The 16,382-nt window shown below is 47.7% G+C and overlaps 1 protein-coding gene across 2 annotated transcripts in view; it reads right to left on the bottom strand.

Moving 5' to 3' along the window:
* SLCO5A1 (solute carrier organic anion transporter family member 5A1) overlaps nt 1-15,583 on the bottom strand; it is a 167,261-nt gene extending 151,678 nt beyond the window's left edge. For both annotated transcript variants that reach the window (XM_075550657.1, XM_075550658.1), the window contains exon 1: nt 14,668-15,583. In XM_075550657.1, coding sequence (XP_075406772.1) covers nt 14,668-15,583 — 916 coding nt within the window. The remainder of the gene's footprint in view (nt 1-14,667) is intronic.
* Nucleotides 15,584-16,382: the final 799 nt, after the last annotated feature.

Here is a 16,382-nt window from a genome sequence, read left to right as displayed (position 1 = left end):
ATTTGGGGGAGTTTCTTCTTGAATATTAATGATGATGGAAGTTTTAGCAACAAATAAGAGTGATGGTTATACTACAAAACCAATGTCAACACTGTTACTGCATTGCACATGTAAAAATTTTCAACTGCAATCTGAGAAGTTCACCCTTCCGACACAATCACTGAAGACAAAACAGGCACATAAGCAAACATGGTGAAGAAGGTGGATGGTGCCTGGCTATTAAAAGATATAGCACCTAGGGTCTTAAAGTTCTTAAGTTAAACAAGCTGCCATTCAGCAGAGAAGTAACAAACCCACATGGAAGAAGCACACAGCTGGTGAGATCATGAGGAGACATCAGGACCAGGTAATAGGCATCAGAAGACACAACACAAACAAACAAGCAAAACCATATTGTTTAGAACAAGAGGGGTTGGAGCAGAGACCAAAAGGCCATCTGTAGACAATGTAACAATCCCCACATAGAGGGGCCAGAGCGAAGGGATGAGTCAACCAGGTGCAGTAAAGCATCGACAAAGCACACAATATTCCTCTGGTTCCTTGAGGCTTCCTCACCCCTCACTATCATGACCCCAGTGTTGCTTCTCAAATTCAAACTAGACTGGAGCATGTACACAGGTGTAGATAAGAGATGGGAGTTCGTGACACACAGAATGCAGGAACAGAAGTGGGAATAGTGACACCAGAAGGGTAGGGAGAAGGGGGGAAAGGGGAACCAACATGGGGGAAGGGAGAGCGTGGTCAGTGTAAGATATGAAAATAATAATAATTTATAATCTATCGATGGGTTATGAGGGTGGGCAAGGAGGGAAAAAAAGAGGAGTTGATATCAAGGACTCAATAGAAAGTAAATGTCTAGAAAAGAATTAAGGCAACATATGTACAAACATGCCTGATGCAATCAATGTATGGATTGTAACAAAAATTGTAAGAGTCCCCAATAAAATGATTTAAAAATATATATTTAAAGAAAAAAAAGTTCAACTGGAAAAACTGTTGTGATATATTTAATTTTAACTCAATGTTAAAAAAATACTTTGTGGAACAAAAAATCATATCATTGTAAATGAAGGGGAGTACAGAATGGAGACCCAAAGCCCATCTGTAGGCAACTGGACATCCCCTTACAGAAGGGTCGCGGGGAGGAGACGAGCCAGTCAGGGTGCAGTGTAGCAACGATGAAACATACAACTTTCCTCTAGTTCTTATATGCTTCCTCCCCACCCCACTACTCCCCTCCCCCCCCCCCCCCCCCGCCTCACTGTCACGATCCCAATTCTACCTTACAAATCTGGCTAGACTAGAGGATGTACACTGGTACTGATAGGAACTAGAAACACAGAGAATCCACAACAGATGATCCCTTCGGGACCAGTGGTGAGAGTAGTGATACCAGGAGGGTGGAGGGAAGGTGGGGTAGAAAGGGGGAACTGATTACAAGGATCTACATATAACCTCCTCTCTGGGGGACGGACAACAGAAAAGTGGGTGAAGGGAGATGTTGGGCAGTGTAAGATGTGACAAAATAATAAGGAAGGGGAGTGGGGAGGGAGGGGGGAATGAGCTATTATCAAGGGCTCAAGTAGAAAACAAATGTTTTGAGAATGATATGGCAACAAATGTACAAATGTGCTTGACACAATGGATGGATGGATTGTGATAAGAGTTGCATGAGCCCCCAACAAATTGATTTAAAAAAATACTTTGTCGCCTTTTCTGCACGCTTTGTTTTTCCCTACACTTGTACTTCTGATACAAACAAATGTGCATGCACCCGCGTGCACGCTGCACACACACACACACACACACACACACACACACACACACTGTGTTCTCTACGAGAAAGATGAAACAAGAAGGCCTAGTTCTACATTTCCAAATCCTTGGTTCTCCGCCCTTGTCCGTAATCCACTCTACCTCTCCGTTCTACTCTCCCTCATCTGTAAGAATTAGTAGATGGTTTATCCATGAAAGTCAGTCACAGACCCATTCTAGGAACTTCGAAAGACTTGAGAGACACCCTCCCTCATACAACACTAGACCCTGTGGGCTTAGCACCTAATCAGAGACTTTACATCTAGAAAAGAATTTTTTTAAAGGCATAAATATAACTCATGAGCAAGTGTTTAGGGCTACCTCACTAGTAAGCTTCCTAGCAATTAAATTTGATTATCGCCAACCACTCCCATCATGATAATCAGAAGCCTAATGCAATTGCATCTGGTTACATATCTATTTATAACCAGAAACCTGGTTCTCTTTTTTTTCTCCTGGTCACTTTTTGGAGCAGAGAAGGTACAGACACCCAAACCCATGGAAACACCAAAGTGATTATGTGTGGGATGAGAGCGAAGGAGTGGGGGTGGGGCTACCCATGGGGGTGGGGCTACCCATGGGGGTGGGGCTACCCATGGGGGTGGGGCTATCCATGGGGGTGGGGGCTATCCATGGGGTGGGGCTACCCATGGGGGTGGGGCTATCCATGGGGGTGGGGCTACCCATGGGGGTGGGGCTATCCATGGGGGTGGGGCTACCCATGGGGGTGGGGCTACCCATGGGGGTGGGGCACTGCCTAGTTAAGAATACCCCTAATCCAAATGACACCACATACTCTTTCCATGTGGCTCAGGGTCAGCCCAGGACACAGTGGCCAAGCAGTCACTGTCCATGCGGGCACATTAAATAGAGTTGGTGAAGCTGGAAACCCGTGCGGAAAAGCCCAGCCAACACGATGAAGGCTGACACCCACCACTTCCTGAACAGAACTTAAGATGCTGTTGTTTCAATACGGATAGTCCGCATTTCTGAGTATTTATTTAACCAAGTGCCAGGCCGGCTCCTGTTTTAATTGCACTCGCTCACAACAGCCCACTAGGATCTCCAAGTTGAGGAAAGGCAGAAATAGGCCTAGAGAAGCTGCGAACCTGCCCCAGGTTACATCACTGGCCAGTGTGTGTGGGTGGGTGGGTGGGGGGGGAATAAAATGCAGGCAGTCTGGCTCCAGCAAGCACAGTCATAACCACCAGATTTAATGCATCCCATGTGGTAGTTTTGGAATCTCTGCTGCTTGAGGTACAGAAAAAATTATATTGTCCTAGGAATACCCTTCCACCAGCACCAGTGGCCAACAAGTCTGCTGGACACACCTGTGTGTGTCAGAGCAGAACTGTGCTCCACAAGCTTTCTGAGAAGGGATCAACAGGCCTCTCTTCCGGGGTGCCTGTCAGTGGATGGGAACCTCCAATCTTCTGGCTAGAAGCCAAGCATGCTAGTCTGTGGTACCACCCAGAGACTGCAGGAACACCCGTCACCACTCTCTCATTCAATCTGTCAGTTTACATACTTATATCCAAAATACACACCCCGGAGATGAAAAACAGCCAAAGAAAAAATCCCCTGAGATATCAGGAGGATTTGCTAGAGGCTCTGCAGCACACAGGTACTAAATAACAAATTAAAGAACTGAAGGCCTTGGGGATCAGGAGCCACTTCATTGGGTTCATTTTAGAAATTCAGGACACAAGCCCTCTCCCCGGCTGCTGCAATCTCTAATCTAACCTTCACAGAACTATGGGTGGTTAGCACCGGGAGTCATGGGAGAATGTGAGGGGGCGTCAGAAAGTTGATGGAGAAAATACAATGAACAGGCAATGGGGTTTTTCCATGCATTTTCTAAAGCCCCCTCATACATGTGGAGCTAGACGCCATCATTGCAGAAAAGGAAACTGCGGTCTGAAAGACGACATGATCTGGGCAGCATCACATCTGCATTCACAGCTGAGTTTGCATCGAACTATCAATCAGACATTTCCCTAGTCATTGCGACAACAGGCCCAAACACAGCAACGAATGTGGGGATGGCACTGACCCGGGCAGCATTTCGCTTTGTGGAACACAGGATCAGTCACTATAAGCTGCAACCAACTGGACAGTGCCTACCAACAACATAGTTGCCCATTTCTCTAAAACTGAATGACCTGGAAAGGTGAAGCCCTAAATGAGTATTTCCCCAAATGCCACGTGCCCATGTGTAAGTGAATGAGGAAGAGCCCCGCAATAATGCAGGGGAGGGTCCCACCGTCTCTTCCCTCCAAGGAGAGCACGTGTGCACTGAGAGGTCCGGCACATCTCCCGCTCACATCACCTGAGGTCCAGCACTGGGAAAGTGGACATTCAGACTCGAACCCTCATTCAATACCACGCTTCCTTCCATTTACTGCACCCCCAACACCCTACCATCACACGCGCCCCAACTAGATTTAAAAATTACAAAAGAATTTCTTTTTGACCATCTGAGAACTGTGAACTAGCTAGAGACATCTTAAAAGGACTCAAAAGCTCAATCTTGGAATCGTTATCTCAAGACTTAGGTATTTGACCCGATCGATGCAGAGGGTTTAAGTGGAGAGCAAATGCTTTGAAAATGATGAGGGCAATGAATGTACAGCTGTGCTTTACACAATTGATGTATGTATGGATTGTGATAAGAGTTGTATGAGCCCCTAATAAAACGTTTTAAAGAAAAAAGACTTAGGTATTCTACAAAAAGTTTGCTCATATAGGTAATTTTCAGATTGGCCTAAGGAGATGTTTGCATCTTGCTAAAGGTTGCTCTGCTCTACCTAAAGGAACGCCATTATGAAGTTCAAGAGAGGTCAGCTTTACCACCAAGCAGAAAATAAAGGCTGGGGGGGGGGGTGGGTAAGAAGGAAATTGAGAATAAATCTGGGCAGGGGGAAGGGTACATAGAACTGACTGTGATGATGTATATACAACTCTTTTTTTATATACAACTCTTTTTAAAAACAACTTAACTATAGAAGGGTAGGCTACCTGAATTTTAAATCAACAACACTATTGAAAACAGATACCGAACATCAGGTAGATAGGCCCATTTCTATTCAAAACACTAACAGATATCGGCTACCTAATAACATAAAGAGACTTTGCAAAGGAGACGTGTTGGTCCCTCTATATATACCTATTGAAATTTGATTTATACCTAAAATTCTAAGCTTTGAGATTCCTCTGACAGTCTTATTCACTGGAATTTCAACCCTCCCCTTTAAAAAAAAAGATATCATAAAATGTCTATCTTCTTCATTAGAAATCAAGACAAAAACAAATAGTCAAGTACACACATAAAATCCAAAGCAAGGTTATTAAAATATTTCATCTAAGAATTCTCACAGGCTAGAAATCCAAAGGCTGTACAATTCAGCTTCAGACACTTAGAAATGGTGACATTTCATCCTGCCAGTAATATTAATTACATGGATACGCTCTTTACTTCCCAGCATGCGCTCCTTCCTTTCCACCCGCCCTGCTAGGTTATATTAGGTAACGGGGATTAGCATTTTGCATGGTGACAGTTTCACGAGCAATCACAACTCCCCAGAGGGGAAGTAGACTTCTGAATTTCTCATCAGGTAATACACAGCTGCCAGGAAAAGCGGCAAAAGGAATACGTCGCGTCCCCAGAGACAGCTGTCACATGGCAACCCTGCTCCAGCTGTCAGGGACTCGGGAGCGAGCGGGAGATGGCTTCAGAAGGCTCCCGGAAAAGCAAACACTGGTAGGACTTCTCTCCAGACCCACGTGGCAAATTTCAGGGGGAGGAAAAGCCATCTCAGGTCAGGATGAAGAAGGCAAGGGACCAAAGAACGAGGCATGCAAGAGCACTGGGAGCCGAAGGAACCATCCCTTAGCCTCGCCTTTCCATTTCCTTCATAAGGAAGTCTAGAAACCTGGGCAAAGGTACGCTGAAGTTTACAGACTTCTCTCTTCCCTCTGGGGACGGGCTGAACTGCGTCCCCACAATAGACATCCCTGTACCTGTGGATGGGATCAAACTTGGGAAAATTCTACCTTCCTTAGGCCTTACTGGAGGAGTTAGCCCTGCTCTTAATCCCTCATGAGTAGATGGCACAGAGAGGAAGTCACGCACATACGGAAGGCAACAAGTGAACATGCAGCTACAAGCCAAGGAAAAGGGAGTCCAGCTGTCTCATCCCCAGGGGGCAATAAGCACCCGTGGCTTGCCAGTGGAACGAGATGTTGTTGGAATTTCCGCATCTTAGATGGACCAATTAACCCTCAAGACCAAAAGGGACCATCGCGTAGGAAACACATTCAGTATCTGCAAAGAGGCGGCAATCCTGATGTGCCAGAGAGGATCTCTCCCCAGTATGTGCAAAACCCACAAACATCCTCCGATGGCGAATACCGGTTTCAGCCCAGGGTCCCTCGTGAATGCTACTTGATTCCAGCAGCGCCCTGCAGCCACTTTCTCCCACGCCTCACCTGTCACTCCCCCTGTTTGTTTTCAGGGCAAATGGTTTTGTTTGCTTTTTAAAATTTTATTCAAGGTTTGTACAGCACATACTTCTGCAAAAGGTTCTGTGCAGCTTACAAAGCTACACATCTGGTAAATAAGACAAGTAAAATTAAAACTTAGTGAGGCCACTATGAAGTCTCAGGGAAGAATATGTATGCACCTTCATGTGTCCTGTGGACTGATGTGGACTGATATGTCCTTCCCTGGCCATGCAGTGAGTGGCGACCCATCACCTGCTCCTCCCCAGGAAAGGAAAACATCATGCAACTGATGAACCTGAGAGGGAGCCGGCCATGCCCGGCTCCGTTCATCCTTTCTGCCCAGAGGACGGCATTCCTGCCCTGGCATCAGTGTAGCTAAGACCACCTCACCTCACCGGGCACCGGGACATGGCCGGCTGCCACACCGCTTGTGCCCGGCATTCTGGTGGATTCTGTGACTGTCCACCTGCACAAAGAGACGGGCTACCTTCTTCCATCACACTCGCGTCTGTTTCAAACGTGAGCCGTCCCTGAAGGACGTAAGATGCATCATCAGTGTCACGGGTTGTATGTGTGCAGACTGTTGCCAAGGCAGGTGTTTTACTACAGGTATGTGTACCATGGTTCTCTGACGCCACGTCGAGCTTCTTCTTTTGTTAGTCGAACCTCTCAATTAACTCAGAAATCAGGTACCGGGGTGGGGAAGATACTGTTTCTTGAGCTCCTTCCAGACATAAAAATAGATCAGGAAAATTAACAAGATAAAGCCCATCCTCAAATAACCCAACCAAACTCACTGCCTTCGAGCGGATGCTGAGTCAGCGGCCCTCCAGGACAGCCGAGTACTGCCTATGAGGCCGCAACTCTTTACGGGAGTAGAAAGGCCCATCTTTCTCCCACAGTGGCCGCTGGTTACGAGCTGCTGACCTTGCACTTGACATCACCCACACTTTGTTTTCTAACCAGGTTTACTACGATTAGATGATGAAAACTGGTTCTAACACAAAGCTCTACATTTTCCAGGATGTTAAGGTAAGAAGGTTAGCAGGTGCCGCAGACACAATCGGGTCCCACTCGTACCACCCAGATAGCACGTGCTTTCCTCTCCCATACAGACTGGGAAACGTAAAACCTGCACTTTCAAAGATCCATGTGAGCGCGAATACAGCAGGAAAGTCCATCCTGGTCAACAGAATGTACACAAAAGGAAATGGGTGCTGCCTGCGCCTTCTGGATGAGATGCCTGAGGTGCAGCAGCACCTGCTAAGACCAGCCGAACAGGAGAAGCCGCTCGGTGCCCCTGAAGGCTCTATCAGCCCTGAATCGCCCATCCCAGTGATCCTGTCGTGAGTCCAATCACCACCTACCGACCATGTTAAAGACACTCACACACTCGGTTCTACCCTTCCAGGGAACACTGAACACACACCTATTTACCTGGATATACCAACATTACTATAAAACCCAATAGGTAGGTGTGTGGCTGCGATGCTGTCGTTGTTAGTTGTGGTGGAATCGGCTCTGGTTCTTGGTGACCTCATACACAACAACGAACGTCTGCCCTGCTCGACACCTTCTGAGACCACTGCTGCGGCCACTGAGTGCCAGGGTCTCCAGACTGAGGGGCCCCTTCTTCCAGCACTAACCATCTCAGACGCTGCTCTGTTGGGCACCATGACATTTTCACGGGCAACTTTTCAGGAAACCACCAGCCTTTTCTCCCTGATGTACCTTAGTCAGCAAGCTCTGCTGAAACACCTGCTGGTGCTTCCAACGCTGGGGCACAGCTGCCAACAGCATACAAGAGCCAAGCCACCACAGTGCAGCAAAGTGGCAGCTGGGTAGTAGATACATGGGTGCATACATGGTGGGCCTGTCACACAAACACATGTTTATATTACTCTGAAATACTTTTCGTTTCTTAATTCATAACTATTTGGTGGTGGTGAATATACACAGCAAAACACACACCAATTCAACACTGTTTACAAGTACAATCTAGTGGCCCTGGTTATATTCAACCAGTTCAACCAGAATTCTCTCACTCACCTTACCGGAGTTAGACCTCCTTCGCGAACATGAACTCAATGACCCCTTAGGAATCTCATCTAATCACCTGAGCTGCTGTGGTCCATTGATCCCAGCTAGACAGTTCTTACAAAGAGAAAAATGCTTGAGGCAGACCTCTTTGTGGGTTAGTGAAGCTAGTCAAAGGTAGCTGGAGAATCAGAGAGAGCAGTCTTTGGGGAGAGCTGACAAAGTCTAGAGAGCCTTCCACCTAGAGTCAGTGCCCCGGTTTGGACTTTGAGCCTCTTATACTAAGACAAAAAAGAAAGATGTTTCCTTTTGAAGCCATCACTTGTGGCGTTCCTGCTAAGGCTGTCTGTGCTAAGAAACCAAGATCCTCCTCGTGTGGAAACAGGCTGGAAGAGGATCAAGGCTCCAGATTAGACTGGGATAGGGGTCTTCGGCCTCCTTGGAGTCCAGTGCCGGCGTTGTTATATGCCGGAAGAGGAGCACCAGCCACTCAGAGAGGAAAAGATGGGACTTTCTACTCATATAACAAGTTACAGCCTCCGAAACCCACAGGGGCAATTCTACCCAGCCCTTGAAGGTCACCCTGAGTCAGATTGATTCTGGGTTTGGGTTTTGGTTGTGTTTTTTTTTTATGACTCTTTGTCCCATGCCCTTTTTAAGACCTGGGGCCTACTTCAACCCTTCACTGTGGTGTCAACTCAAAGTCAACACCAAACTCACTGCCTCGAGTTGATTCCTACTCCCAGCAACCCTCGGACAGAGTAGAACTGCCCCTGTGGGTTTGGGGGACTGTAAATCTTTACTGAAGTGGACAGCCTCATCTTTCTCCTGAGAAGTGGCTGGTGGATTCAAACTGCTGACCTGGCGGTTAGCAGCCCAACATGTAACCACTACACCAGCCTGGTTCCTGTGGTGTGAAGTCAGGGCTGACACTGAGATGTAATGCTGGCGCCCACGTGCTTGGCTGATGTCATGCCATGCCAATCGTTAGGGAACTAAGTATCACCCCACCAAGAGGGGTACTTATTATTCCTGAAATGCCTCCTCTGTCCCCTATCCCACGTGATTAGCCTGTCTTTCTCTTTCCCCGATTGGTTCATGAATTTCTCGCCCCCAAAGGATCACATTCTCGCCCTCTCTCTGCTTGAGATACAATTACAAATAATGGTCTGGGTGCTACCCTTACTTCTTATTATCGCCTACAAAGCCGCCTCTATGCTCCAGGTCAGTGCCAAGCCTCTTTCCTTGCAGGAGTTGGGCATTTCGTGGGAATAAACGCGGCTGTCTCTCTTGCATGACCACGTCACCTCTACATGTACAGTGCCAGAATGTTAGCCGAGAGCGTTCTACAGATTGATATACAATCGCATTCTACTTCAAGGGCTATAGAATTCATTCAGATTGTTGTCCCTGCCTGCAATGACTAATCTGCTACCTGATTTTCCCTTCTTCTGTGCTTTCAAGGAGAAGCTCAGAAGACTGATGAGGAAGTGAAGAAGGGGGGGGCAGGGGGTAAAAAGGGAAAGACAAAAGGATTGTTTTGCCGACCAGTTGTTTGTTTACTAAGGAAAATCCCACATCGCAATTGACTAGCACATTGTCCGTGTTCTAAGCACGTGGTTGTTTGTCTGTCTGATTGTTCAAAGGCACGGAGGTAGAGCATTGCTTTGAAAGGTTGGGGGGGTCCATCTTTTTCTGAGCATGTTTTCATCCCTTTAGACTAGGTCTGCATCCTGCTGCACCATGCCCCAACTCTGTTGAACACTGAACAACTTTGGGTTTCGGTTGGCTTTGAGGGCCACTTGCCAAAGAAACACACAGCCTGGAGGGAGGTTCCTGGGTTCTGGGGTCAGACTGACATGATTTTGAAACTTGGTTTTGTCACTGTCTTATGTCCTTACACACGGCACTTGATCTCTCTGAGACTCAACTGCCTCCTCTATAAAATTGAGTAAATACCCATCTCTAGGGTTCTTGGAAAAAATAAACACTGTAGTCAAGTCAGTATTGACTCATAGCGACCAATCTGTGGGTTTCTGAAACTTTAACTGTTTACAGGAGTAGAAAGCCCAAGCCCAGTCTTTCTCCTAATGAGCTGCTGGTGGTTTCCAACTACCGAACCTGCAGACCCAGCATGTAACCACTATGCCACCAAGGCTCCTGAGGTTATTGAAAAGATTGTACAACATGATACACAGGGAGCTTCAAGTGTTACATGGAAAAGTTTCATTGTCTTCTCGTTCCATTTTCCATAGAATTTTTGAAGTCCACTCATAATTTGTTTAATAAATAATATTTGAACAAACTATGATTTAATTCACAAATGATGTTTATCAAATAAACTCTAACTCACTGCCATCAGGTCTATTGGGACCTGCAGTCACCCTCAGCAAAGGCTAGCACTACCCCTGTAGGTTTCAGAAACTCTAACTCTTTGTGGGAGTACACCAGTGGCTGGTGGTCTTGAACTGCGAACCTTGCAGTTAGCAACCCAGTGCATGATCCACCATGCCAGTAAGGCTGGAAAATGAAAAGATTTGAAGCATTATTCTAGATTGCAAAACACTAAATAGGAAAGCCTAACAATCAAATGCAAAGTCTGAATTAACCTTAACTTCTAGTTTAGAAATAAAAGATAAAAATAAACTAGCCAGAAAATATTTAGAAGGCAACTGAGGAAATTTAAATAGTAAAGAACTATTCTCAGAATATTAATGTCGCTGCAGTTATGTTTTTTTTTAATATCCTTATTTGAAGGCCAAAACATTTAAGATGAAGTAGATTGGTTATTGAAAATGAAATGCAGCGAGGAGCTATCAATGAGATTATTCAATCATATACATAGATAAAGTAAGTATGGCTAAATGAACAATTCATGAATCTGAAAAAAACTCACACTCACTGCCATCAGGTTTATTCTAATTCCCAGTGACCCTACAAGGAGGGGGACCGGTCCCTGTGGGTTTCCCAAGGCAGTTAACGCAGGAGAAGAAAGCCTGGACTTTCTCAGTAGAGGAGCGGTGCTTTGAGCTGGTACCCTTGCAGTTAGCCATCCAACACATAACCCGCTCCACCACCAGGCGCCTTCATGGGGCTAGATGGCGGGCAAACTGGTGCTTACGGTACAATTCTTTCTCAGTCTCGCGTATGTTTAAACATTTGTCATAATAAAAAAATCGTCATAATAAATGTTAGAAAATATGAAGGCAAAGTAACAATTCAGTTGTTCCTCTCTGCTTTCAATCGGAGTTCCTTCCTCTGGCACTTGGTCATAATAAATCTTACAGCTCTTGCCCTACAGCATTTGGCCTGTAAATGACTGGGGACTATAAATGACACCAACCTCTCACTTAGAACAGCTTCTGGCAACACTGACGGCTCTGCTGAGGAAAAAGTATAGTCCCCTTACCCTTGAAGTCATTCCCACTATTATTTGAAAGCCTTATTATTCCTACACTAAGGATCCTCTCTGTGCATAGAAAATAAATTGCTAGGTCTAGTCCTGGAGGAACTGTAGGGAATTTCATTACTGCCCTCGAGGTCGGTGGTTCAAATGAGGCTACATGCCCTCGTAAAGACTTGCAGCGTTGGAAACCTTATATAGGATCACTAGAAGTCAAAATTAGCTCAGTGGCAGTTGGGATGGGGGAATCTTCAAACCAAACTCCGTGCTAGCAAGTTGATTCCGACTCAAAGTGGCTCTGTAGGTACAGGACAAAGTGGAACTGCTCCTGTAGGTTTCTGAGACTAAATCCTTATGGGAGTAGAAAGTCTCATCTCTCTTCTGCGGAGTGGCTAGTGGTTTTGAACTGCTGATTTTACAGTGCACGGCCTGACGCATAACCCACTACACTACTAGTGCTCCTTTTATCATTTTATGTTGCAGTTTTTTGTTTATTTTAGTTTGACTTCAGTAGGAAAACACAGTCATCAGGCATGACAGCGTATTTGGCCTTTTTAAAGTTTGAATCTGCCTGTAGAAGTTTACTTTTTAAGGGGGTGGCTTAGTGGTGATGCTCCACAGGAGACAGAAGAGGCTCTCAACTCCCATAAAGAGTTTGAGTATCAGAACCCCCAGGGGCAGTGTCTACCCTGTCCTATCCGGACACCGTGAGTCGCAATTGACTTGATGGCAGTGAGCTTTCGGAGACAGGGAGGTGATGAAAATGACACAAGATTACAGGAAGTAAATGCTCTTTCCCATGCTGACATCAGCAGGGCCTTCCATGAGCACCCTGTGCTTATCCTGATGCCCACCTGCCCACTGGGCCTATTGTATGCAGGCAAGCACGCCAAGTCCAAGAGCCATGCGCTCCAGAAAACAGCAGTGGATCTTGCTGCCAGCATCATGTAATTGAGGGCCTTCCATCCGCAATATGAATGGCTGCAAGTAAACCTTCGCACTCTCTGAGTGGCACCCAGGGAGTCGGCGAGAACAAGTGCTTTGCAAAAGGTGGCCCCAACAGAGCTAAGAAGGAAGTGGCTGGTGCATTTTCTAAGCCAGACTGGTATGATGTGAAAGCACCAGCTGGGTTCAATGTAAGAAATAGACAGACCAACACTGGTCACCAGGACTCAGGGAGCCAAAAGGTCATTGAAGCCACTTTTTAAAAATTCAAGTTAATTACTGAGGACGTTTAGGGGAAACCCACCTGCTCATCTTCCATGGAGTGGATCTTACGCATGTGACAAAATAGGCACCAGGGTCTAAAAATGGCAGACCGCGATTGAAGCTCACGCTGATGTCAAGACGACCGACGGCTATCTGCTCTGTTCGGTGTTGGCTTTACTAAAGATCGCAACAATCAGATTCGGAAGACCTTGGACATTTTAGCCCTGTCAAATCCGAAAGAAAATGATGGAAATCATGACCCTACGGTGCAGACTAATGCCTTGAAAGAAGGGGTCAATAAACTGACTCCAGAGAGTACTGGGAAAGAAAAGGCTTGCCACTCCATTTGTCCTCTCCACGATGTGTTCATCAGAAAGGTGAAATGCTGAAGCAGCCCAGGTTTGCCTCGACAAACTCCTGGAGCTCCAGGGGAAGGTGGTTGTTCTGGAAAAGCCACTGGTGATGAGACGGGTGCTAGAGTGGAACGAGCTGATAACCATGAGCCACCAGTTCACGAATCGGTTTAAAATTCAGACTTTTACTGGAGACAAACTAAAGAGCTTATTTGTGGGGGGTGGGAGGGAAAAACTAATGAGGCTGTTTCTACATAAAGATAACTTAGTCATTTGATACTAAATTCGTTTTTTGTGTGTCTTTTTAAATAATGAGCAGCACTAAAGCATTTTTAAAGAGTCCTTGCTGATGGTGGAGTGGTTAAGCATTAGGCTTCCATCCACAAGGTCAGCAGTTCGAAACCACCAACAGCTCCAAAGAACAAAGACTGGGCCTTCTACTCCCATAAACAGTTACAGTCCCAGAAACCCACAGGGGGTCGCTGTGAGTCAGCATTGACTCAATGGCAATGAGTTCAATGGTTTGGTGGGCCGCTCTCTGCTTCTATGGTGCTAAATGCAAAACAGGTGGTTCAAACCTACCAGCCTCTCTGCTGAAGAAAGCAGAGGCAGTCTGCTTTTGGAAACCCTATGGAGCTGTTCTCCTCTGTCCCATAAGGTTGCTAGAGTAGGGATCACATCTGGCCACTCCATTAGGAGAAGCAACCGAAGAAGCAAGAAATAACTCAAAAACTCCACTCTGTAGTATAAACTTCTACAGAACCCTTCTAGATTTATCTATTTGACAAGAAACCATGCCATCAGGTCAATGCTAACTCATGGTGAGCCCCTTGTGGGTTTCTGAGATTCTGCTTAAGGGAGTAGAAAGCCCAGTCTTTATTCCCACGGAGTTGCTAGTGGTTTTGAACTGCTGACCAAGCGAATCACAGCCCAACACTTAACCACTACACCAGCAGGGCCTCTCGTATTTGAAGATTAACTTGATAAATTAGAGCCCTCCCCACTCCCACCCTGAAAAAGGTAAGCATGGAAACAGAAAAGGAACTACTTCCACAATTAAAAGTTTGCATTGCCTGGTTGGGGAGTAGGGGTGGGGTGAGCGGAGGGGGAGCCTGTGAGTGTGAGTCTGAAATTGTATTCAAAGAACTCTCTACTAATTAATTGTCTCCCAAATTGAAAGTACATCACACCAAGCTTAAATGTAAAATAAAAGGAACCTTAACACTTAAACTATTCATGAAAGCGTGAAAGAGGATGTTGCCTTTTGATTTTTCAGACAGTACATTTCTGCGAGAGTTTAACCTTATCTAAGGGTATCTAAAACCGCCAGGGGCAGAAAGGTCTTACCTAGGTACAAGGATGCATTTTCTTTCTTGACATTGTCATCTAAGTAGGTTGGTCCCAGAGTATAAATAGGTGTGGAGCCTATTCCAATGAGAATCTGTGCGCAAACGAACAAAGCCACATAGATCCAGTGATTGTTTTTCCCGGGATCCTTGAGGCAGGAGGGAGGCTCGGAAGTGAGTGTGGAGTTTCCATTCTGACACAGGCGATCGTTGGAGGTGGAGGCATTCAACTCTTGGATCTGGTAGGGGGGGGAGATGAAATGCGGTAAAGCGAAAAGTACAGCCCCGACGGAGATGAGAAGTCCACCTACTGCCAGCCACAGGGGTCGCCGACCCCGGCCGCCAAAGTAGCTGACGAACACCACCACGACCAGACTCCCAATGTCAAAGCAGCTGACCAAGAGTCCCGACTCGAAGCTCTTCAGGCTGTAGCGCCTTTCGATGGTGGTGATGACACTGCTCAGGTACCCGGACACCATTAACGCTTGGATGAAGGTCAGAAAGCACATGCAAACCAGGAAGCAACGGGAATCGGTGAGGATCATGTAGAGACATCTTCGCCCCTGGAGCGTGGACAGAGTGGAGGATCCCGAGACGCCTTTGCTGGCGTCCACCCTGTTGTTACAGTCCATGAGCCCCGCCAGCCCCGCCGAAGTGGACTGGGCAGAGGCGCTGGGAAGCAGCGGGCTGGGGTCTTGCTGAAGCTCCTGGTGGCCCAAAGAATCCGTAAAGCTGAAGGCCGATTTGGTGTCCACATTCTCGGGGCTGATGTACGGACGGCAGGAGGCGCTGTGGAGGGCCGGTAAACTCTTGGACCTAAACGTCTCTGGCTCGGACTTCTCTTGGACAGCTCCTTCCGAGGCCGGTGCGTCCCCTTGTTCTCCCACCCGGAATTGCAGCCCGGAGCCTTCGGCCATGGCTCTTACTCAGATTCCACCGCCGCTGGTGGTACTCAAGGACTCTGGCGCTTTTCACCCAGCGACTCAAGGAGCCGAAGCTGGGCCCACGCACTCGCGCCCACCGGGGCCGGGGGCAAGGGATGCAGAGGCAGGAGTCAGAGGCGCGCAGCAGAGCATGCTCATCAGCAGGGAGGCACGCAGAGCATCCTGACCGCAGACGCGGCCCACAGGCTCCCCAGCCGCGTGCCTCGAAGGGCAGGGGTCCGTGCGGTCCAGCGACGAGTCCTGCTTGGCGTCCACCTCCGGGCGGTAACTTGCGGCGGGCGCCGTTCGCGTCCCAGGCGCATCCCTTCCGCCGCCACCGATCCGCCCGCCGCCGGCAGCGAGTGCGCCCCGTGCCGAGCGAGGGGGCACCGAGTCCTGCGGATGGCACTACATGCAGCCCAGCTGGGCCCAGAGTGCCTGGCCCTTGCCGCCCTGGCTTGCTACACCCTCCGGCGCGAAGCTGCCAATCTGCAAAGCAGAGAGAGGGTGGTCAGCGAAGATCAGCTGGGGCTGGAGCGGGTGTCCCGGCGCCCGGGTCTCGGCGATGGGTGGCCCCGACGGCCCCAGGTGAGACTGAGGGACGACAGTCGAGCCGAGCCCTGGAGGAGGGGCAGCTGCCATCCGCAGCCTGCAGCCGGCGAACAATAAGCGGCAGGCGGTCGGCAGAGACCCTCCCTCATTGTCTGCCTCGGACCTGCCCCCGCCCCGCCCCTTTTCCTTAAACCGCGCAGGGGCTTTTAGGTTAACAATTAGTAACCTAGCAGCTCTGACT

This window comes from Tenrec ecaudatus, chromosome 5 (assembly GCF_050624435.1).
Source record: "Tenrec ecaudatus isolate mTenEca1 chromosome 5, mTenEca1.hap1, whole genome shotgun sequence".
NCBI lineage: Eukaryota > Metazoa > Chordata > Mammalia > Afrosoricida > Tenrecidae > Tenrec > Tenrec ecaudatus.
The sequence above is the reverse complement of the archived record's forward strand: the minus strand, read 5'-3'. Positions and strand labels throughout refer to the sequence as shown.